This window comes from Dromiciops gliroides, chromosome 6 (assembly GCF_019393635.1).
Source record: "Dromiciops gliroides isolate mDroGli1 chromosome 6, mDroGli1.pri, whole genome shotgun sequence".
NCBI classification, from domain to species: Eukaryota; Metazoa; Chordata; class Mammalia; order Microbiotheria; family Microbiotheriidae; genus Dromiciops; species Dromiciops gliroides.
Window position 1 is genome coordinate 234,547,059 of NC_057866.1, and position 25,564 is coordinate 234,572,622.

The following is a 25,564-nucleotide window of genomic DNA, read 5'->3' on the forward strand; positions in this document are numbered from 1 at the left end:
CCACACCAGACCCTTCTATCTTCCACTATTTCCCAAAGTCTGTTCATTTCTCATGATGCCATCTATCCATCTCATCAGATGGGTTCTATTTAGGAAAACCCAGGGAGCAGCCATTAATGCCCTATCTCAGACCTCTACTGAATATTTATTGTTTGATAATGCTACTATTTCCATCAGCAGTTATAGGAAAGAGTACACTATTAGGGGAAATTGGAGGGAGGGCTGAAACCTAAATTCAAAGCATACTAGAGGATAAATTCAATCCAATCTAGCACTTATTTCTGTAGCACCTACTGTGTGAAATGCAAGATCATATAGTAGATAGAGAGCTGGGGTCAGAATCAGAAGACCTCTCTACAGTGGACCCCCTGCCTCTGACTTATATCTGCAGTGTGACCCTGGGAAGTCACTAACTCCTTTAGAACTCCCAGGCAACTCTCAACCTGCCTGATAAAGGGAATTTGTATGCTCCCTCAGGGAAGAAGACCTCAAAGCTTTGAATCTCAGTTCTGTCATTTTTATTACCAATGTTTGACTGTGGATTCAATGTTTAAAAGTTGATTTAGCCTTCCTGGTCACCAGAAAGAGGCAGCCAGGTAGCACACTAGATACAGTGCTAGACCCAGAATCTTAAACACTCGAGTTAAAATCCAACCTCAGATACTTACTATGTGACCCTGGACAGGTCACTTTAGTATCTATCTGCCTCAGTTTCCTCATCTGTAAAATAAAGATAATAGCATATACCTCACAGTATTGTTGTGAGGATAAAATGAAATAAAGTGGTACAAACCTTGAAGCATTATTAAATTATAGGTATTATTGTTGTTGTTTTTATGGATGTAAGGAAACAAAGCAGGTTGTCCAAAACCTTTGATTTTTAAAATAATCAAATACCTGGAATGAACATTTTGGTAGCTCTTGGGTTAAAAGTTTTTGGTGGGAATGCCTAGAGGATTAGTCTACACAGGGAAAGAGTCTAAATTCATACAGAGGGGCTTTGGAAGATTAGCTTTGGATATTGTTGTTGTTTGCTCTTCATTCTGAAGAGGACCATGACATCAGGATGATGTCATGATTTGCACTGAATTGGATTTAAGTGAGGGAGGGCTGTTCAAAGTCACCAACCTCACTCTGTCTTCCAGAGCCATCTAGGTCCAGTGGTAAGCTATATATCAGTACAACTGGAGATGCCCTGGATATTTAAAGCAGTTGGGGTTAAGTGACTTGCCCAGGGTCACACAGCTAGTAAGTGTCTGAGGTGAGATTTGAACTCAGATCCTTCTGACTCCAGGGCCAGTGCTCTATCCACTGCACCACCTAGCTGCCCCCAGCTTTTGGGTATTACCATCTACTCAAGTGTATCCTATGTTGCCTTTATATTCATATGTGTTTTAATTTCCTTATATTATCTTGCAGACTGCACCATGGGTCGACTTGATGGGAAGGTCATCGTTCTGACTGCTGCTGCTCAAGGAATTGGTCGGGCAGCTGCCTTAGTAAGTTTTATGATTATCATTCAGTCCTTTGAATGTCAATCTACTATCACTATACTATTTATTGAAGTGGTTAGAAATGTTCTTAGGAAACCAATAGCCCCTATAATATAGTTTGCCTAATATAATACTTTTTGTGTTCTGCTTTCGTTTTGAGTCTTTATCACCTGTGTGATCATGAGTAACTCATCCAACCTCTCTTCTTTTTCCTCAAGTATAAAAGTATATAAACCTATCATTTGGAACCAGTATTTGTTTCCATTAATTCCATTCTTTCCCACCTGTTCCCCTTAAGGCAATATGTTAAACACAACTAATAGCAGCCTGATTCTTTGGAGATATGACGGTTTTAAAAGTTCAAGAGACATAATTTCTGGGTAATTAGTCATTTTATTAATAATGCTAACGTTTTCATAAAAGAAGCCAGTGGTACTCTTAAATGCCAAAGACCCTTATTAAGGCAGGCTCCCTGCTTATATGTCCTTGGAAAAGTGGATGTTCCAGAGGGTGGCAATCAACTCTGGTTAACAATGAGAATGAATATTACAATGAGAGGCTGGGCCTATTCTAATGAACTTTGATTGTGTCATTTACTTCTAAATTATTCTCCCCTTCCCCCCTCCCATCCCCCTCCTTGGGCAACCTAATCAAAGAATTTATCCCCACCCAAGCCTGAGTAGAACAAAATGGGATTAAATTCTAAGGCTGGGTAGGGTCTGATCAAGACTGAGAAGAGTTCATTCATTCTCATTATCACTACTGTCCTTCAAAAGACTGAACTTTGAAATGAGGACTATAGAAAAAGGGGGAACTCTGGATCTCTCCAAATCATTTGTTATTAATAATCACTTATCTCAGATGTGCACATATACTTCAACATATTTATCAGATTCAGGTTTTTTTTTGGAAAGTCACCACCACTTTGCCTGAGTTTCTCTGTGTATAATGTTGGCCTTTAGAGCCATTTTGAAAACAATAATTAGCCACCCCTGGCTGAATGTAACTGCCACAGGGAGGGGGAGAATGGGAAAGTGCTTCCTCTAGCAATAATTAATCAGTTCATGTTGTTACATGGCATGATCTTGTATTTTCCCAAACCCTGTGGATAATCCACTCAGCACCAATTTCACCAGGTTGGAGAAGAGGGGGTAGCAAAGTGCTACCCAATTTGTATCCCATCCCATCCGTAGCATGACTGTAGATACTGATTTTACCATCTCCTTGGAAACCACTATATTCTCTCCCCTTCCCCTAACATTCCCCCCACTCCACCTCTAGTCAGGCTATTCTGAATGGCCACCATTGGTGTCCTCCAACTAAATTTACCCTGAGTACCATCATTTCAAACTATGGTTCTAGTTGATGGGACTAGAGGACTATGTGAAAAGGAAAGTCATCACTGAATTTTAACTAATTTATATCATCTTTACCCTATATATTCCTGGTCTCTCACACAGACACAGACACAGACACAAACACACACACATACACACACACACACACACACACACTGTGAGATTTAAAATTGGATATTAGATCATAAATCTCCCCTACTTAACCTTTCCCTTAATTTATCTCCCAAACTAGTAAATGGAAGCAGCTTTTGGTTTTCTAGATAGACCTTTTTTTATATTTCTCAGATAAGTCAACCTTCACATATCGACCCTGGAACCAATTGTTGAATGGCCTGGACTCGCTTAGAAGAGACAGAGCGAGTTCCAGCAGCCAAAATAAATCCTAAATATTCTACCTGGGGCAAACACCATTGTACCTTTGTCTTGGAAACCTTGTGTCCTCTCTTGTGCAGCTCCAGCAGTAAGTGACGGCTATCTTCCTGACAAATTTCAGCATTAGGAGAGGCCAAAAGTAAGTCATCAACATATTGTACTAGTGTGGAACCTTTAAAGGTAATAGAGGCCAGATCCTGCTGGATCAACTATAACAAGGCAAAATTTATAATGTCCTGCTTTTGGCATAGTAATATAATCAATCTGTAAGTGCTCAAAAGGTGTATATGCTAGAGGACGCCCTCCATAAGCTTTGGCCTTAAAAGCATACTGATTATAAGACTGACATGTGGAGCAGCCCGAGCAGATTCGAGATGCTGTATTAGTCACACCTGGTGCTATCCAGGTTCTCTTAATAGAGTCTACAATGCCTTGTGTACCAAAATGGCCTTTTCTGTGAACAGAGAGGCATACCTGGTGGTAGAATTTCCGGGGAAGAAATGGCTTACCTTCCGGAGACACCCAGATGCCATTGATCTGTTTCGCCTTAAATTTCTTTTTCCACTTTTCTACTTCAGAATCGTCATAGGTTAGGTTGGAAGGAATATCCTCAGAAGGTGAAAGGTTAAATACATGTTCAGGAGCTTCTAATGCAGCAAGCTTGGCTGCAGAATCGGCTCGTGCATTTCCCTTTGAAACAGGATCACTATTCCCTGTGTGGGCAGGGCAATGTACAATGGCTAGGGAAGAAGGCAGTTTCAGGGCATCTAAGAGGTCCTTGATAAGGTCCCCATTGGCAATAGCCTTGCCCGAGGATGTTAGAAAGCCTCATTGACGCCAAATCATACCAATAAAGTGGCATATGCCAAAGCCATATTTCGAGTCAGTAAAAATGGTGGCACTCTTATCTTTAGCTATATTACAGGCCTGTGTAAGAGCCACAAGTTCAGCAGCCTGTGCACTAAAATGGCAAGGCAGAGAAGCTGCCCAGAGGGTGTCATAATCAGAAACTACAGCAGCTCCAGTAAAACGGGTTCCCTCTCTCATAAATGAGGAACCATCTGTATAGAGGACAAGATCAGGATTTTCTAAAGGTGTATCAAAAAGATCATCACGGGGTTTTTCAGCCATATCAACTAAAGAAGCACAGTCATGCAACGGTTCCCCCGAGAATGGTAAGTTAGGGAGTAGTGTTGCTGGATTAAGAACTGTGCAGCGTTTTAAAGTGATATTCTCATTACCTAACAGGGTTATTTCATACTTAGCCAGCCTTTGATCTGAAAAGGCTTGTGTCCTGTGACATAGTAAGAGAGCCTCCACTTCGTGAGGGCATTGCACAGTTAGAGGGTTACCTAGGACCAAATCAGAGGCTTTTTCTACCAAAAGCGCTGTGGCCGCCACTGCTCTAAGGCAAGGTGGCGCTCCAGCCGCTACAGGGTCCAGCTGAATTGAATAGTAGGCTATAGGACGTTGGTTAGGCCCCAGTGACTGAGTCAGGACTCCAGAAGCCACCCCCCTTTGTTCATGCACAAAGAGAGTGAAAGGCTTACTATAATCTGGTAGTCCTAGGGCAGGTGCTGATAACAAGGCCCATTTTAATTCTTTTATGGCTGAGAGATGCTGGGGATTCAACTGTAAAATGTCTGGAACAGAACTTTTTGTAAGAGCTATGAGGGGTTTAGTAATTTCACCAAAAGAGGGTATCCATTGTCTACAGTACCCAGCTGCTCCCAGAATGGCTCTCAACTGCCTCTTAACACACAATGATTATATCATTGTGGGGAGCTCTAGGTGTGAAAATTCCCTCCAATGATGGAGCCAAGCAATTTATCTGTAATTTGCAGTCTCAGAACTTTCTGAGATATTAAGGGACTAGCTAGTATGTGTCCAAGGTAGAACTTGAACTCGGGTCTTCCTTACTTCAAGGCTTACCCACTATTGACTTTGCCAAAATGGTTCTTAGATATGTCCATGGTTATATGCACCTATAAAAATGATGAAAGAATAGAGTTTGATGGATGTAAAGGTTATTCTGAACTCTAAAGGGAAGATCATTTCATGAATTCTCTTTGTTGCTTGAAATAGAGCCACCTGCCACAGAAGGAAAATAGCTTTTAAGTTATTTACTGGGGATATAAGTGATTTTTAAAGGCTTTGATTATAGAGAATAAACCATTATGGAAAAAGCCAGTCAATTATCCATATTTGTTAGCTGGTAAGGATAACAAGCCACTTATCATACAATGATATTCCATTGTACATGTGGAAACATTATTATTAATATAACTTCTTAGTTCAACTGAAAGTGATGTCTTCTCTAGCCCATAATCATTTGCAGTTTTTTTCTTTAGTAAAGCTGCAAAAACAAAAACTAAGGTCTTCCTTGGAAAAATGGATTTCGGCTGGAAATCAAACAACTCATTTTATTAAGATTGTTGCTTCCCCTCTGCCTGAAGTGACCTGTTTTGTTATTCATAAAAGAATGTGACATTGGTCATTGAAGAGAAAACCTTAGAGAAATTATTATTAAATAACCAATTATTAGGGAGATCTGGGGTTTTTTCCCTTCCTAGGTCCTAAGTCTCTACTAGGCCAAGCTCCCAAATCCCTGGGGTTTTGGCCTTTCCATCCTGGATGGGAGTTGTTGCCCCACCCAACTAGAAAACCTTACAAAAAAAATTCATCTAAGGTGTTCCACTCAGCCAGGTTTGAGTAGGGCTAGATCCTTTGTCTGGATTGCCTACAGCTGGGGGTGATCTGGGAGAGGGACTGATTAGTCACATTCTGCAGCCCCTCATTATATAATAGGTCCAGCTCTCATAATCTTATTCTTCTCATTAATTGTTAAGCAATCAGAGTTGATTGCCACCCTCAGGAAAACCCACTCTTCCAAGGGCATATAAGCATTGGGTGAGTTCCATGAGGTGTCTTTGGCATTCAAGAGTGCCACTAAGGCTTTTATTAATGATTGCTAGCATGATTAACAAAATGAATAATTACCCAGATTAATTAATTAATGATTCATTACCCAGAAACTATGTCTCCTGAGGGAAGTCGTCATGGCAGGAATTCAATAACAAATATTGTGACTTTGTTAACTTCAAACTATATTTTAATATTATCTCTTCTTTGTTGAAGATTCCTATTAAATGTTACCTCAGATTGTCCTGAGGTAGAGAGAGATATGCAAGGGCATAGCAGTAATGTGGGATGGAATTTGGGGTCCAATTGATCGTGAGTCATCCCAAAAGAATTACAAGACTCAGTGACTCAGTTTCCCAAGTTTTATTGCAATGCTGTGAGTGATCACAAGGAAAGAACCAGAATAGTGGAAAGGTATCTCTCAAATAAGAAAAGAAAAGACAGTTATATTTATAGTATGGATAAATTGATTATCAGTCTCATTATAATCTCCACCTAGGGGTGTTTCAGGGGTGGGCTTATCCTAATTTGGAGTTCCTGGGGTCCTAAGCCAACCCCTGAGTTTGGTACCCTTTTCAGTGGAGGTGTGTTTTGGGGATTTACATATCATAAGGTGAATCTGGGGACAAATTTGGCCTTTTCTGCGCTTGTCTCTTTCTGATTCCCATGGCTAGTTTCAAAACATAATCATTTTTCTTTAGAATTTCTATAGCCTTGTCATTTCCTTTATTGTTATTTTGACCTGACCAGTTTTGGTCCATTAGGATACTGATCACTGTGGGTAGGAGAACCTAGCATTTTGACTTGTAAGTTATCCATTAACTAGGGTGTGACTCCCTTTTTAGAGCTAATATCTGAATTAAAGCTTGGGTCTTAGGTTTTTCTGTTAACCCTTTTTTGCCTCCTACATCAGCAGGACTATGCCAGTTTAGACATCTCTTTCTCCCTCGGTCTCTCTTTGTCTCAGTAAATCAATCAGCATTTATTAAGTGCCTGCTGTTTTCCAGTATTGCTAAGCTCTTTGTCTTTCTGTTTCTGTATCTGTCTATGCTGCAAAATGCTCGGATATTTAGGATAACAAAAAATTGTTTTTGGGAGATTTGTGACTAAAATGCAGAATACAGTGTTAATATTTGGTTTTCTTCTACACATTTAAAAACAATTTAGCAGAGGCTGGGGGATCAGGGCAACCCTGGTAACGATTGCCCTCTGCCTTAGAGATATAAAATTGAAAATGAATTACAGTAAGGTACAGTCATATCCATTATTTGTGTATTATGTCTAGGCCTTTGCAAAAGAGGGGGCCAAAGTCATAGCAACAGATATCAATGAAACCAAACTTCAAGAACTAAATGGGCATACAGGTAAGTACTGCCTGGCACCAGCCATTCTGAGTGTGGGCTTTAAAATTTTCTAAGCTTTTTTTTTAAAGGTTAAAAGTCATAGTAGTATTAAAAGTCCAACCCCTTCATTTTACAGATGAGGAAACTGAGGCCCAGGGAGATTAAACCCAAAGTCACTTGTAAGCGTCAGAGGCCTAATTTGAACCCATGTTCTCTAACTTCAGAGCAGCATTCTTTACAATTGATCAAACTATGTCTGTCTACTTGGAAATGATTTGATATTAGGTACTTTATAATTTTATGGGGCAGGAAGGTAGCTCAGCAGATAGAGTCCCCATCCTGGAGTAATGAAGACTTATTTTCTCAAGTTCAAATTTGGATTTAGACACTTACTGTGTGACCCTGGGCAAGGCATTTAACCCTGTTTGCCTCAGTTTCCTCATCTTCAAAAGGAGCTGGAGAAGGAAATGGCAAGCCACTCCAGTATCTTTGCCAAGAAAATCCCAAATGGGGTCATAAAGAATAAGACATTATTGAAACAACAGAACAACAGAACTTTATCAACTCATGATAAGATCTTTCCTTTTCAATTTTTGTCCCCATTTTTATATCTCATAGTAAAATCAACTCAGAAGGGTTTCCAAATTCTAGATCTATGCTTTGGATATCATTCTAATAAATGATCAATAGATTGGGGCTTTGAAATCTTTGCTATGGAAAAAGTTTTGTTTGAATGGTATTTATAACAAGATTTTACCTGAACCATTTTTGGTTTCAAAAGACATTGTCATTAGGACCCTGTGAAACAAACAAAAAAAAGCTTCAGACATTTCTTTGAAGTAAGCATTGATAAAGGGCTTTAGCATTTACAATGTGCTTTATAAATATTACCTCGTTTGAGCCTCACAACAATGTGGGGAGGAAAGCACTATTATTATCCCCATTTTACAGAGGAGGTAACTGAGGCAGAGAGAGGTCAAGGGACTTGCTAGAATCACCAAGGTAGTGAGTTGTGTGAGGTCAGATTTAAACTCAGGTCTGTCTCCTGCACCACCAAGCACCACCAAGCTGCCACTGTTTCACCTAGCTGGCTAGCTACACAAATATGTATTTGTGACTAATTCAAATAGTATACAGTTTAATTGCATTTCTAGTCATCTTAGCATTAGCAATGTACACTCTGCCCTTCATATTCAACAATAATCATCATAGGTCATTCCGATAGCTTGTTTTCTTTTTTTGGCTGGGCAATGAGGGTTAAGTGACTTGCCCAAGGTCACACAGCTAGTACATGTCAAGTGTCTGAGATAGGATTTGAACTCAGGTCCTCCCGAATCCAGAGCCCATGCTTTATCCACTGTGCCACCTAGCTGACCTCTGATAGCTCATTTTCAAGTCCTGTTTTAGCTTGTTCACCTAACAGCACTATGGAACAGGTAATGTAAGGATCATTAGCCCCATTTTCCAGGCAACAAATATGGAGTTTAGGGAAATTAAATGCCCTGTCTAAGGTCAATTTGGCAGAGCCAAGACTCAAAAACTATCTACTGACTCCTGGTATGGTATTGTATCCATGACACTATTAAACAAAAGGGTCTGGGTGTGAATTTTCAGTTGTATGTTGCTCTATTCTCCCACTCCCCATATTCTTTTGTCCTGTCAGAGATGTTTAAGACAGCAAGCCTAGAACCAACACAGAGAGGAATATAACAGGCTCACTTGGTAATTAAATATATGACCTTAGCCTTTAATTAGAAGAGTCCTTTAATGAAGCTAACCAGCCATGGAATGACTAAAAGGCCATCTAGTACACTTCTTTTCAGTTTTACATCCGATCCAGTAAGTGTTTATTAAGTGCTTATGCAGCACTTAGCACAGTGCCTGGCCCATAGTAGGTGGTAATAAATGTTTGTTGACTACCTACTATGTTCAAGATGCCATTCTAGGCACTAAGGATAGGAAGAAAGACTAGACTTATGATTTAATTCCCAGGTGAGGAACCTTCCTTGACCAATAGAGGCTGGCAACTTCTCTGAAATTAAGAGTCTTAGAAAGCTACCAAGAGTACTAGAACACTAAGTGACTTGGGCAAGACTTAAACCCAGATCTTCATGGCTTTGAGCCCACTTTCTTCTCTGCCTCTGAGGTCCAAAAGATACAAAAACAAAATGAAAAAAGTTCCTACCCTCAGGGAGCTTATATTCTGCTCTCATAAATTTTTGGAAAACTTAAGAGCTAAAGGCTGGTTCTAAAGTCTTTTGTTATAACTGATGTTACCTACCTACCCCAGCTCCCTCCTGGATCACTGCCTTGTCGTATCTCAACGAAACTGAGCCATGCCATGTAGGGTTGCCCAAGATGGACAGGTCATAATGGAGAGCTCTGACAAAACATGATCCACTGGAGAAGGAAATGGCAAACCAGCCCAGTATCTTTGTCTAGAAAACCCCATGGACAATGGTCCACGGGGTCACAAAGAATCAAATATAATTGAACAACTGCACAACAGCAACAATCTACCCCAGTTATGCCTAAAAGCTCTTTCCTTCCTTCTCCCCATTTTCATGGAGTGGATCACGATTCCTTGCAATCCCCAATATCATCAGTCCACAAAAATTTGTTTCTAGAATCAGACCAAGACTTAAGTACCTCAGTTAAACTGACAGTAGTGGGGGAAATATATGCCATGACAGCAATAACCTACAAGCTACAGAGTTATCTCTGCATCATCACATCTACTCCCATAGTTCTGTATTCCCAAATGCTGATGACTTCTTGTTCAACTCTTTGAAGGAGAAATGGAATTTACTTCAAAAAGAGAATAGAACAGGGGCAGCTAGGTGGCACAGTGGATAGAGCACCGGCCCTGGAGTCAGGACTACCTGAGTTCAAATCCGGCCAAAGACACTTAACACTTACTAGCTGTGTGACCCTGGGCAAGTCACTTAACCCCAATTGCCTCACTAAAAAAAAAAAAGGGAGAGAAAGAAAAAAGAAAAAAAAACTTAAAAAAAAAAAGAGAATAGAATAGAAGAGGGCATTTATTCAGGAGTAATGTTTAAGCAGGTTGTTCGATTGTTTCAGTCATGTCCGACAATTCATTACCCCATTTTGGGGTTTTCATGGCAAAGATACTGGAGTGGTTTGCTATTTCCTTCTACAACTTTTACAGGTGAGGAGACTGAGGCATACAGAGTTAAGTGATTTGCCAAGAGTCATACAGCTAATAAGTGTCTGAGGTCAAATTTGAACTCAGGTCTTCCTGAATCCAGGTCCAGTGCTCTATCCACTGCGCCACCTAGGGGCCCATAGGTGGGCAGGGTACATGAGTCTAACGAAACTGATACACTTTCATTCTAAATTAATTACAAGCAAAAAGATTTTGCTGAAAGAACTCAAAGAAAAACAAGACTTTCTGGAGCAAATAATTTCTATTCCCTTCACCTACTAATCTTTCCATTCTCCTGATCCCCTAAAAATTAACACTAGATCTCATCTAATATAATTCAAAAGTATTTTATTTTGATTTTTTTCCAATTACATATAAAGATAGTTTTCTCACATTTTCAACATTCATTTTTATAAGATTTTGAATTTCAAATTTTTCTTCCTCTCTCCTTTCCTTTCCCCCTCCCAAATCCAGCAAACAATGTGGTGTAGGTTATATATAACAATCATGTTAAACATACTTCCACATTAGTCATGTTGTGAGAGAAGAATGAGAACAAAAGGGAGAAACCATAAGAAAGAAGAAACAAAAACAACAATAACAACAAAAGTGAAAATAGTATGCCTCGATTTGTATTTAGACTCTGTAGTTCTTTTTCCAGCTGTGGAGAGCATTTTCCATCATGAGTCTTTTGGAATTGTCTTGGGTCATTCAAATGCATTTTAAAAGAAGGCTTGTTTTTCATTTCCCTGTAATTTTGAGTCCATCACACCATTTCCTTCTCCTAAGTGCCTTCTACCCTTCCCCTTCTCACTCTTAACTTCCTGTACTCTGGCTTCTGAACTAATTGCTCAACTGAAAGTGTTCCCTCCAAAGTCTTCTAATTGCCCAAACTTATGGCCTCTTCTGAATCTTCATTCTTGACCTCTTCATTATTCAACACTATTGACCATCCTCTCTGGATACTCTCTTTTCTATGTCTTCATGACCTTGTTCTTTCTTCTTTTTTAATCTCTCCTCTCTCACTCAGTGGCCTCATCACCATATATGGTTTCAATTGTCATTTCTATGCAAATGACTCCTAAATTTCTATATCGGTTTTAAACTATGTAAAAAAAGCAACCAAACTGTTTACACCTTTTGACCCAGCAATCTCTTAAGCATAAACCATAAGAAGTTAAAAGACAATAGCCCTTTTTGTGATAGGCAAGAACTGGAAACGAAGTGAGTGAATATAATGGAATGGTAAGATATATTAATATATTGTTCCTAACACATTATTTAATATTGATGTAATGTTTATATCACATATTGATTACAGTACTCTAACATTCATTATAGTGGCATAATGAACATTCATGTTGGTAAAATTAATGTTGATATATTTAATATAATTGATATTTAGCGCCATACCAATCAAACTATCAAAAATATTTTATAGATCTAGAAAAAATAATTTGAAAATTCATCTGGAAGAACAAAAGCTCAAGGATATCAAGGGAATCAATGAAAAATGTGAAAGGAGGTGGTCTAGCTGTACCAGATATTAAACTGTATTATAAAGTGGTAATTATCAAAACAATCTGGTACTAGCTAAGAAATAGAAAGGTGGGTCAGTAGAATAGAATAAGTACAAATTACACTATAGTTAATGACTATAGTAATATATTATATGATAAACCAAAAGAACCAAGAATTTGGAACAAAAATTCATTATTTGACAAAAACTGCTGGGAGAACTGGAAAACAGTATGGCAGAAACTAGGTATAGACCAACATCCCACACCAATAATAAAATAAAATAAGGTCAAAATGGGTACATAATTTACACATAAAGGGTGATACCATAAGCAAAATCAGAGAGCATGGAATAATTTATCTGTCAAATTTATGGGCAGAGGAAGAATTTTTTTTTTTTTTAGTGAGGCAATTGGGGTTAAGTGACTTGCCCAGGGTCACACAGCTAGTAAGTGTTAAGTGTCTTTGGCCGGATTTGAACTCAGGTACTCCTGACTCCAGGGCTGGTGCTCTATCTACTGCGCCATCTAGCTGCCCCTCAGAGGAAGAATTTAGAACCAAAGAAGATATAGAGAACAATACAAAATGTAAAATAGATAATTTTAAATATAGAGAATTAAAAAGCTTCTGTACAAACAAAACCAATGTAACCAAGATTATAAGAAAAGCAGAAAACTGGTAAAGAATTTTTGAAACAAGTATCTCTGATAAAAGCCTCATTTCTCAAATATATACAGAACTGAATCAAATTTATAAAAATACAAGTCATTTCCTAATTGGTCAAAGGACATGAACAGGCAGTTTTCAGAAAAAGAAATCAAAGCTGTCTATAGTCATATGAAAAAATGCTCTAGGGGGCCACTAGGTGGTGCAGTTGGATAGAGCACTGGCCTTGGATTCAGGAGGACCTGAGTTCAAATGCGGCCTCAGACACTTGACACTTACTAACTACTTGACCCTGGGCAAGTCACTTAACCCCAATTGCCTCACTAAAAAAAAAAAAGTGCTCTAGAGCAGTACTGATCAGAGAAATGCAAATTAATATAATTAATATAGATAACAGAACAGGGAAAATGTAAATTTTGTGAACTGATACGGAATGAAATAAGCAGAATTCCCCCTCCCCCCAAAAAATGCCCAAACATAATCAGTGAAAATATCTCTAAAAGGAAGCCAAACTCTGAGTAAATAGAAAACCAGTAATGGCTCCTGAGACATACATACCTCTCTCCTGTAGTTAGAGAGGTGTGAGACTCCTAGGGTACCACATCATATACAGATATGATTATTTTATTGTTTTGTTTTGTTTTTTTACCTTTTTATGTGGACAGACTAGTGGGGTATGAAGAAAGGATGAGAGGGAGGGGAAGTATTTCCTAAAATGAAGGTTATATAAAAATAAAATGAATTAGTTAAATTCATTTTTTTTTTTAGTGAGGCAATTGAGGTTAAGTGACTTGCCCAGGGTCACACAGCTAGTAAGTGTTAAGTGTCTGAGGCTGGATTTGAACTCTGGTACTCCTGACTCCAGGGCCGGTGCTCTATCCACTGTGCCATCTAGCTGCCCGTTAAAGTCATTTTTAATTTTTTTTTTTTTTTAGTGAGGCAATTGGGGTTAAGTGACTTGCCCAGGGTCACACAGCTAGTAAGTGTTAAGTGTCTTTGGCCGGATTTGAACTCAGGTACTCCTGACTCCAGGGCCGGTGCTCTATCCATTGCGCCACCTAGCTGCCCCCGTTAAATTCATTTTTAAAAAGAAAATATATTATGCTGCCCTGTGAACCTATTAGGCACTACTCTTTTCCAACTATAGAAAAAGTATTTTAAATCATTGCAAGGAAACCTTATAGATTTTGATAAATTTTGTGTCCTTGTTTTTGTTTCATAGGCATTCAAACTCGAGTTCTTGATGTAACAAAAAAGGAACAAATTGATAAATTCTCGAAGGAAATTGAGAGGCTTGATGTCCTTTTTAATGTTGCTGGGTAATTCTGTGTTCTTTAATTTTATTAAATTTAAAATTTTAATTCCTAAGAATTTTCTACATTAAAATAATTTTCTTCATGTGATACAATGGAAGTGTGTCCTCCTGGGGGGAGGGATCTTGGGTGGGAAGTTATTTCCAGAAATAACAACGGTATATAAATACAAAAAGGCATCATTAAAAGAGAGGAGAGAAGAAAAGGGCCAAGGGAGAGAAGAGGGGAAAGGGAAAGGGAATAAAACAAAGGGGATTGGCCAGCTTTAGCTATGGTAGGCATATCCAATATGAGGTATGCTTAGGATGCTGGCTAGATGTAGACATTCTCAGAGCATTTATGTTTTACCAAAGAATGTGATTTAGAAGATTGCTGTCAAGGATGTAACTGTAATACGCCTTGTGACATGTCACCATTATACCTTGGATATACACTGGATTTTAAGCAACTTGTACTACAGCCCAATGGATAAACTTTTGCCAGTGTTACCCATAAGACAAGGGACACAAACACGGATATACAACGAGTGATAACTGGACTGTCCAGCCCTGAGTTGCTCTGCCACAGTGAGGCTGCACCTGGCTGTCTTGCTTTTCCTTCTCTAAATATGCTTAGTTTGACAACTCCAGTATTAAGAGCTAGTTTAGAGGGATGTTGTCTTCTATGTCTCCATCAGGTGAGATCAGTCCACATCCTAGCTCTTTTTACAAGCCTTCTCTGACCCAGAGTCCTCAACAACATACATCTCTTCCAAATACCTACAGCATTAGAATTTATATCATGCAATTTAGCTCTTAATTATGTGTATGTAGACAGATAATTTAATAGTTTGATAGCTACTATATTTAACCTAATAGTTACTATATCTAAATAGTTTGATGAGTACTATACTAATAGCTTAAAACTACACTGACTTTTGGGGGCAGCTAGGTGGTGCAGTGGATAGACCACCGGCCCTGGAGTCAGGAGTACCTGAGTTCAAATCCACCTTCAGAACATTGACACTTACTAGCTGTGTGACCCTGGGCAAGTCACTTAACCCCAATTGCCTCACCAAAAAGAAAAAAAAATACTACACTGACTTTTGAAACACTGTATATATGTATATAGATATAAAGAGATTTACAGCTATATCTATATAGACATATGAAGAGATATAATTGTTTTGTCTATTGATATTTCTTGTATCCTAATCTCTCCTTACCTAGACTGAAAGTTTCTTGAAGGTAGGGACCATGTTTTATACTTTTGTGTCCCCTTAGTGCTCAGGTAGATAGCAGACATTCAAATACTTGTAGGCTGATGCTCTCCCTATGGATGGATGGAGGTTCAGGGAATAGGAAGTGACTTAGAGTAATGACCACCATCATAAATGGATGCTTTAATTTAAACCTTCATCTTTATAGCCATCCAGTTAAGCGTGAGTGATGACTTAAGGATGAATTAAGATGTTCTTTAGACCTTAGAGATCTCCAAATCTACCTCTTCATTTTATATCTAAAGTAACTGTGTCCCAGAAACGTGAAATGATTTGATCTAGTAGGCGAGTGAGCCAGAACAAGTCTCCACCTCTTAAGATTAAGCTTACAATTACCTTTCCAATGTTTTCCCTGTCTCATCTTTCTGCCTCACAGCTACCAAAGGGATATTCCTTAAGAACAGGTTTGACTACCCCAGTCCCCTGATTAGAAATGTTCATTGGTTTCTATTGCCTCTTGAATCAAATACAAACTCCTTTGCTTGTCAAATAAAGCCTTCACAAATTGACCCCAGTCTCCTTATGGGATTATTGCCCATTATTCCCTTTTACACACTCAACATTCTAGCCAGTTCCACCATACCCACTCCTTCCTCACCTCAGTCTCTTAGAATAAATAGCTAGCTGCCTTAAAATTTCAGCTCAAGTCCCTACTCTTCGAGGTCTCTCCTGCTCAGCCTCTACTTAGTGTCCTCACAAAATTATTTTGTATTCCCTTACATATTCTTTGTCTTCACTGAGGGCTTATGTGTGTGTGTACTATTTTCTTCTAAAGAATGTAAACAACTTCAGAGCAAGGGGTGTTTCTTTTCTTTTTTTTTTCCTCATTGCCTATCATAGTACCTGATCTATGATAATACAAGTTTTGATTGATTAATGCACATGCCACTCAACCTGTTTTAAATTATCCATGATAGCATATCTATGTTTAATCTATCATCTATCAATACATCCATCTGATAATGTGCATATAGACATACATTAAAAATAATGATAATAGCATTTATGTAGTGCTGCACCTACATTATCTTACTTGATCCTCACAACAACCTTGTAAGAGAAACTGAGACTGAGAGAGGTTAAGTCACACAGCTAGCCCGTGTCTGAGATGGAATTTGAACTTAGGTCTTCCTGACTCCAGATCCAGTGCTCTATCCACTTTGCCAATTGTAACTGTTAAGAGCATTGGGAATCCTGGCTAAGAATCCTAAAGCAGGAAGGAATCTTGCCCAACCCTGCCTTGTTTGGAGGACAGAGTTCACAAGGAAGTCTTACAAGGTTTAAAAAGGGCAATTAAATGGTTATTTTATGTGTGTGTTGGGGGGGGGGGAGGGGAGTATGAGTCCTTCATTTTGAAACTACTCTTCCAGATTTGTCCATCATGGAAACATCCTAGACTGTGAGGAGAAAGACTGGGATTTCACCATGAATCTCAATGTCCGCAGCATGTACTTGATGATTAAGGCATTTCTTCCTAAAGTAAGCCTCCATCTGCCACTTTGCCAGCCTTGTAATTAGCATCACATTGAAGGCCAGAAACCCACCAGGATGCACTTATCTCTTTGCCAAGGCCAGTCCCTCTACCTATGACCTTGATCCCACTCCCTTCCATACCATTTTGGTGTTTGCATCTTCTATCATTCCTTCTCTATCTAATATTTAACTCTCCTTATCTACCATCTCTTTCCCCACTATCTACAGCTATATTAAGGTCTTCCCTATCACATACACACACAAAACCTTCCACATAGCCTGCTGTGTCCTTAAGTCAATGCCCTCTATCTGCCACTGTCAACCTCCTTGAAAATGTTCTATACATGTGCTGCCTTCTCTTGCTCACTACCTACTGACTTTCCAGTCCTTGCAATCTGGGTTCTGATGCCAACAATCTACTGAAAAGTCTTTCTCAAAAGTTACCAATGATCTCAACTACTAGATCCAATAGTCTTTTCTTGCTTCCCATCTTCCAGCAAAATGGACCACTGGCTGTTCCCAGAACTCAACACTCTGCCCCTAATCCTCATGTATTCATTCAAGTCATTTGCCCTGCCTAGAATGCATTCCCTCTTCATCTCTATTTCTCTTAAATCTGCTTTTTTTCCTTCAAAGATGTGTAATCTCTTCTAGGAAGTATTTGCTAATGTTCTTGATTACCAGTGTTGTTTCTCAAATTACCATGTATTTCCTTATCTGTGTACATTTTGTATCTGTCCACCCCACCCCCATTAAAATAAAGCCCCTTAAGGACAGATACTGTTCCTTTTTTTGTCTTTATAACCCTGGTTCTTGGCACGGTATTTTACACATGGTAGCTCCTTGTTAATTGTGCTGAATTGAAATGAATGTATCAGCCAGCAGAATGCAAGCCCCTCTAGGGCAGAAACTTTGTAATTTTTATTTTTGTATTCCTAGCAGTTACTTTAATGCCTTGCCACATGGGAGGTGATTAATAAATATCTCCATTCATACTTCTGTTATTTTAAAATGCATTTTCTATCTTGCTGTTCTCTTCACACATCATCTCAGTAATTCATTGGGCAAGTTGGCTAGCAATGGCGACATATACATGCCATTCCTTTCCCATAAAGGTCAGGTGAGAAGTGATAAAATGGTGACCACTGGTCACCATTGGTGACCAATAAGTAAACAATAAAATGTGTCCTTACAAAACGTGCCTTTTGTAGCTAGGGCATTTTTAGTCTCCAAAGTAAAATGTATATCACATCATATTTATCTTCTCTTGGCAGATGCTTGCCCAGAAATCTGGCACCATTATCAACATGTCTTCTGTGGCTTCTAGCATCAAAGGTAAATATGTTGTCAATTTTCAGGGAATCATACTTTTATTACAAATGGTATTAGTGTATATCATGGTATCAGGAGACAGAGGTGGCAGAGATAACAAACATCTGCATAGAATGTAAGCTCCTTGAGATCAGGGACCAGTTTGTTTTTTGTCTTTGTAGCCCCAACATGTAACAGAGTGATAAATGATTGGTTGATCTTCCAGAAACTTTATATTTTTTTTCTGCCTAAATATTAGAACTCTTAGGGAGCAGCTAGGTGGTGCAGTGGATAAAGCACCAGCCTGGGATTCAGGAAGACCTGAGTTCAAATCCTACCTCAGACACTTGGCACTTACTAGCTGTGTGACCCTGGGCAAGTCACTTAACCCTCATTTCCCCGCCAAAAAAAAAAAAAAAGAAAGAAAGAATATTAGAACTCTTACCATAGCTATGAACAAGTTGAAAAATACTTCTTCTCTGTCATATGTTGCTCATCTTTTGATTGAGGTGGATGGAAAAACAGTAAAGTTGTGATGAGCAGAAGGAAGTAACCTGGATAATACATAGAGTAGGAAAATCCAAATTTGAACACACAAGCTCTATAACCCAATGCTGATCAGAGCATTCTATCCTATGGTCCAGGGAGACCCACAAAATAAGGGATGTTGTGGTGAGCCTTACAGCTGCTTGCTCAGACCCATGAAAAAGGAATGGCATCTGCTTGGCCCATGAAGACAGAACACCAAACCTTGCAATCAAATGAGCAGCACAAAATGTCCATCTCAGATGTTTATTCAACCTATTCTGTCTGGATGGAAATTTGTCTTTCAATGCACTGATAACTCAATTTGACTTTGTGACATCACTTCTGCCCAAGCCCTTTTCCACAGTTACCCTCATTGAATATGTACTGTCTTCTCCATTTGAGACAGCTGGTGGTGCAGGAGATAGAGCACTGGGCCTGGAGTCAGGAAGACCTAAGTTTAAATCTGGTCTCAGATATTTACTAGGTGTGTGACTCTGAACAAGTCACTTCACTTCTGTTTGTCTCCGTTTCCTCCAAGTATAAAATGGGGATAATATTAGCACTTACCTTGAAGTATTATTGTGAGGATCCAATGAGATAATATTTGTAAGAAGCACTTAGCACAATGCCTGGCACATAGTGGCACTATATTAATGCTTATTCCCTTCCCTTCCTATTTCCTCTTTACCACCTAGACTGCCAGTTGTACCCATGAGAGGTACTTCGATAAGAGGAACTTCTGAATTATCATTTGTCATTCTAGTTAGGGCACTATCCCCATTTTGCAGATGAAGAAAATGAGTAACTTGGCTATGGTTGCACAGCTCATAAAATGTTTGAACTAAAATTTTCACCTAGGTTTCTTGAGTTTGGGAGGTCACTTCACCATCATCAGGAGTCCAGATTCACAGACCGTAAACTCCTGACCTATTTATTGCAGCATTCCTTCCATTCATATCATCAGTCAGATCGGTGATCTCATTAATGTGGATGTTTTCTTCACTGATGGAGACCAAAGCCTATTCATGCCACTTCTCCTTGGTGACTCCTCTTCATGTCTTCCCATAAGCTTGTCATAAGGGCAAACCTACAAGCTCTCCATTGAGATGATAAGAGGACACCAATGGAATTTGCAGGCTAACCAAGGAATAATCTTTGCTCCCACCACATAACCCATCTTGTTTTGTGATTATATACTTCTTTGACATCCTTTACACCATTTCTCCTTGTCTACAAAGTGTCATAGCCTGCTTATGCCCATCATATGTCTCATATCCTCCTGATGTTTTTATACTACACCTAGAAATATTCAAAAGTGCCCCTCATTGTACCTTGTCTACCTTTAGTCCTACTCTGACTAAAGCTACAAGGACCATATGAAATGAGTGGGAGAGCTGGCTCTTTTCAATAAGCACATTAGTAAAGGACCATCAAATGTGCTGTGTTTGCTTCTCTATCCCATCACCTACTCACCCATTCATTGCCCTCCAGCCTTGTAAACAATCGAGTTGTAGAGGGAAAGCAGGAAAGAGAAAAAAAGGTTGATGTATCCTCTTTCTAATATTAATATTCTAATTCTAATAAATAGCAACATCATTTTGCTTTTTCTTTGCCTTCTGAATATTGGTCTTTGCCTTCAGGAGTTGTCAACAGATGCGTATACAGCACTTCTAAAGCAGCTGTGATCGGACTGACAAAATCGGTGGCTGCCGATTTCATCCAACAGGGTATCAGGTGCAACTGTGTGTGTCCAGGTGAGTGATGAGTCAGAACACTCTGTGAACTCGGAGTCTCAACTAGACTAAAGCCAGTAAAGAAATCTATATGGTCTCATTTGAAGACATATTCTGTTTTGTATTATTGTTTTTCTAATGGTCAAAAGAAGTTGTTTTAAAAGGCAAAAAAGGAATTTGGTCCCCTTAAAAAGTCAGGTTACATTCAACTGGGGCACTGAGTGAGGGAGCAATAAATTATCACTTCAGGAATATATATGCCATCGTTTGAAAAGAACAACTTGAAAGCTATGCAACACAGAGTGTGCATAGGCAGAGAGCCCTAGACTGCGACAGTTACAACGCAGAGGAATAGCAGGCTGGAAACAAAATAAAGAACATCCTTCCTTTGTCATCAGGCCTGTAACTGATGCTTCAAGAGCCATAACAACCTAAGGCAATTCATCCATAGGAGAAACAATGCAGATTTTAAGGTAAAAAGGAAACGAAATGTTCGGAAGAGTTTTTAATAGATATTTTCATGATCTCATCAATGTGGGTATTTCGTCAATCCTGAACTTTCCATCATGACTTCTCTGTCTTCTTTAACTTCTTCCTAGCTACTTTTTTATCCCCTAATATCTACAAATATGTTCAGGCTCTGCCCAACCATTCAAAAACTTCACTTAATCCTTTCTGCTAAATTGATTTCTCTATTTCTTCCCATTCTTTCCCTTCCTGATTCCCAGTCTTCTACTCTTGTTGCCTCCACTACTTACCATCCTGTTCCAATATGGCTTCTAACCTGAGAGACTACTGAACCTGTTCTCCCACACATTGCCAATGATCTTTTAATGACTAAATATGATGGTCTTTTTGGTGTTCATATACCTTGAAGCTTTTGACACTGTTGACCACACCTTCTTCCTGGATATTTGTCCTCCCTTTGGCATCTATAAGCTGTTCTCTCCTGGTTTACCTCAGGTCTGACCTCAGTCTCCTTTGCAGCTCCATCCTCCTGTGGCAGTTTCTAACCCTTTTCCCATTCCATTCACCTTTCTTTGATAATCTAATCTGTTCAGTTATTATCTTTATGCAGATGTCTCCCAATCTACACTTTTTTTTCTTTTTCTTTCTTTCTTTTTTTTTTTTTTGGTGAGGCAATTGGGGTTAAGTGCCTCGCCTAGGGTCACACAGCTAGTAAGTATCAAGTGTCTGAGGCCAGATTTGAACTCAGGTCCTCCTGACTTCAGGACCAGTGCTCCATCCACTGTGCCACCTAGCTCCTTCCCCCCCACCCCTGCCAATCTACACTTCTAACCCTCAGCTATCTCTATAGCTCCAGTCCCACATTATCAGTTGTTGGCTGGATTTCTAAACCTGGAAGTCACAATGGTACCTTTAACTCAACATGTCAAGCATTCACATTTATTTAATGCTTTAAGGTTTACAACAGCACAGGGAGGGAAATAGAACTCTTTTTAGGGGGAGAAAGATTATCTAGATTCATGATGTCTTTGATGTAGCACACTCCCTTCAAGGAAAGTCCTTTGCAGAGCAGGAAAATGTTCAGAATGTATCATCTTCCTCCTGGAAGCCACCCTTTATTTATACTTTGCTGTTTCCGTTTAAGGCAGCCCCATCCTCCCAGGGACCCAGATTCTCAACTTTACAATCAGCCTCCTTATTTCCCACCACCTATGCTACTTTTAGATTTCTTTTGACCTCTCTACCACCTTCCTGCCCTGGAAAACTTGTCATTGGGAAACCTCATTACCTTATAATATTGAATCAGCTTTGCTTTGATACCCACATTTCATTAGTACCTGAGGGACTCCATTTAAGGAGGAGCCCACCACAATCTTCTCCCCATTTTCCATCAGCTCTACTGCTTCTGGAATTCTTTGGACTCCTCTAACATGCAAAGAGGACCTTCTTCCTGCCCCTCTTCTTAATTCCCTTTGGGCTGTTGTCTTTCCCTCATTGGATTGTAAGTTCTTTGAAGGCAGGGATTGTCTTTCTTTTTATTTGTATCCCCAGCACTTAACACAGTGGTTGGTACATAGTAAGTGCTTAATAAATGTTGATTATTGATTATCTTAGACTCTTCCCTCTCTTTCACTGCCCCCTATATCATCAGTTGCCAAATCTTGTTGATTTTAACATACACGATGTGTCTCATCCATTGCCTTCTCTCTACTCACATGGCCACCACTCTAGTTCAGGCTCTCATAACCTCTCACCTGAACTATTATCATAATCTTGTAATCAACCTCCCAGCCTCCATTATCTCCATCCTCCAGTGTCTCCTCCACACAGCTGCCAAAATAATATTCCTAAGGAACGGGTTTGACCTGCCACTCCCCTGCTTTAAAAAACCTTTAGCCAATACAATGTTAATTATTTAAGGAACTCTATAGCCCTAACCTCTCATTCCAGATATTTTTTTTTAATTTTGTTTTTTTTTCATTCCAGACATTTTTCAAATTTCTCTTTCGCATATTTTACATTCCAGCCAAAGTGGATTCCTAGCCTTTCCCTGAACCCCACTTTTCATCTCCTACTTCCCTTTTCCCTCTTCCCCTCCTTCTGCCACACACTTTCATACCCTCTTGCTTAGAATATGTGTCCTCTTAAAATCTGCTCAGTCTTCCTTTTTCTCTAGGGCTTAATCATGTTCTACCTCCTTGTGAAGGCTTCCTGAGTTACTAGTATTCTCTTTTCCCTTATATTATACGGCATCTACTTATCTGTGTTCATGTTATATTACCTATATAGGCACTTTGAAAGCAGAGGCCATTTTTGAGAGCATTTTTTTTGTATATGTTTGCGTGTGCTTATATCGACCGTAGCCTAGTATGTGCCTTGCATATAATATGCAGTTGCATGAATGAATGAATTAATATTTTAACTATCCTCATCTTAATGAATTTTACTTAGAAGTCTCTGAGATTCGAGGCATATTAGTGTGATTTGAAGGCTCCTGTTAAGTTGTGACAACAAATATTTATTATGTGGCAGGCATGGTGCTAAGAACTCAGAGTTTGTAAGGGGCTAAAATTCTAGCTAGTCTGTCTAAAATATCTAATGAGTGGTCACCAATAAATTATAAGCTTTAGCAAAAGTTAGACTCTTAAGCATTTATTAAGGAGAATGAGAATTTGGTGAAAAGAAAGAGAAAGGAAGAGCGCATTTCTAGCTCCCTTCTCCACCTGAGTCCTGAGGAAAGAGGGTGAGAGCGCCAGCTTCACCCCCTCTTCCTCCCACCAGCAAACGTCACTTCCTGATGCCAAAGAAAAGCTGCATGGCCTTGCCCTCAGAGGCCTTCTCCTCACGGTGGAACTTTCCTACAGTAAGTCTCCAACAGGTGGCATCATTCAAATCATTACAGAGTACAGAGGTTACTGTTTTAACCTCCACAAAACTCCTGTGTTTATACATCATCTTGATGTGGCAGTAATCACTGGTCCCTGAAAACTATGCCAATAAAGCACAAACTCTGGTGAGTTCTATAATCTATTTTTATTTATTTATTTATTTTTTAGTGAGGCAGTTGGGGTTAAGTGACTTGCCCAGGGTCACACAGCTAGTAAGTGTTAAGTGTCTGAGGCTGGATTTGAACTCAGGTACTCCTGAATCCAGGGCCGGTGCTCTATCCACTGCACCACCTAGCTGCCCCCGAGTTCTATAATCTAATCTAATGTCAGTAGCTGACTGTCTTCTATTAGAACACTACTAAAGTCAAGAATGGAGAAGTCAGTTTGTACACAAAGCATTTTCCCATTCATTTTTTATTTGATCCCAACAGTATCCATCTTTTTTTTTTTCTGGTTAGGAAATTGACACTCAAAAAGATTAAATGACTTCATATGGTCCATGGTCCTACAGCTAGAAATGATGGAGCCAGGTCTTCTAATACTCAATCTAGTGTCAGGTTATTTCATTTGAACTTGAGGGTCTTCTCATATTGCAGCTTCTAAGAATATGGTAGTTACTCAAAATAGCTGCTGTTACCCTACCTAAGAATAGGGATTGGCCCTGTGATTTCATTGACAAAGAGGTTTCCCAGATGAGAAAATTCACTCTATCTATGCAGGTTGTCCTTCTCTGCAACTTATGGTCTTAGAGAGTTGGCTAGTGGGAAAAATGTCAAACTCACAAACACCCACAAAACTCTGGAGTAAGGCCAACTAAATTAAAATGTAATTGAGAAATGTTTAATAAAATAAATGAAAAGACAATAAAAGATAAATAATGTTCATTTGTGGTTTTCTAAGTAGGGATCTGTTTTAATTTGAGTTTGAGACCACTGGGCTAGATAGCACTGAGAGGTTGTGACTTGCCCAGCATCTCATTTACAATAGGTTTTGAATCCATGTCCTCCTGGCTCTCTAATCATTATGTCACACTGCCTTTCTTCTCTACTAAAGAACTTAAGTTTTATATAAAAAGCACATGTGCTTAGAGCATATGCGAAAGACATGGTATGTCATAACAGAAGTACTAGATATGTAGTCAGAAGACCTAATTAATTCTTTTTTTTTTTTTTTTGTGGGGCCATGAGGGTTAAGTGACTTGCCCAGGGTAACACAGCTAGTACATGTCAAGTGTCTGAGGCCGGATTTGAACTCAGGTCCTCCTGAATCCAGAACTGCTGCTTTATCCACTGCACCACCTAGCTGCCCCCAAATTTTTGGTTTTGGAGTTTTTTTGCGGGGCAATGAGGGTTAAATGACTTGCTCAGAGTCACACAGCTGGTGTCAAATGTCTGAGGCCAGATTTGAACTCAGGTCCTCCTTAATATAGGGCCGGTGCACTACCTAGCTGCCCTGACGTAACTAATTCCAATTCTACTATATTTTAGTTCTATGACCATTTGATTTCTCTGTGCTATAGTTACTTCATCTATAAAATAACATTCCTCATGCCATATGGCACAAACCAAGATTGCAAAAACTAAGATTACGTGCATTGTTAGAAGAGGTCAGTGTATTAAATATTTTTGGTTATTTAACTTTCTTACAAGGAAAAAGTGTATAGGGAAAGTAGAAATTGTAGTTTGTTCATTGTTTGTCCTCCATTCTCAAAGAGGACCATGACATCAAGAAAGTGATTTTATGACTTGCAA

General features: G+C 39.2%; 1 protein-coding gene and 1 long non-coding RNA gene across 2 annotated transcripts in view; one reads left to right on the plus strand and one right to left on the minus strand.

Moving 5' to 3' along the window:
• LOC122732518 overlaps positions 1 to 25,564 on the minus strand; it is a 79,409-nt gene that overhangs the window by 34,369 nt on the left and 19,476 nt on the right. Inside the window, exon 2 of the long non-coding RNA XR_006353625.1 lies at positions 18,642 to 18,750. This is a non-coding gene — a long non-coding RNA (uncharacterized LOC122732518). The remainder of the gene's footprint in view (positions 1 to 18,641; positions 18,751 to 25,564) is intronic.
• The window catches only part of BDH2 (3-hydroxybutyrate dehydrogenase 2), a 45,125-nt gene that overhangs the window by 5,139 nt on the left and 14,422 nt on the right, over positions 1 to 25,564 (plus strand). The window contains exons 2-7 of the mRNA XM_043972728.1: positions 1,420 to 1,499; positions 7,431 to 7,509; positions 14,064 to 14,160; positions 16,783 to 16,891; positions 18,160 to 18,220; positions 20,365 to 20,478. Coding sequence (XP_043828663.1) covers positions 1,428 to 1,499; positions 7,431 to 7,509; positions 14,064 to 14,160; positions 16,783 to 16,891; positions 18,160 to 18,220; positions 20,365 to 20,478 — 532 coding nt within the window. The 5' untranslated portion in view covers positions 1,420 to 1,427. The remainder of the gene's footprint in view (positions 1 to 1,419; positions 1,500 to 7,430; positions 7,510 to 14,063; positions 14,161 to 16,782; positions 16,892 to 18,159; positions 18,221 to 20,364; positions 20,479 to 25,564) is intronic.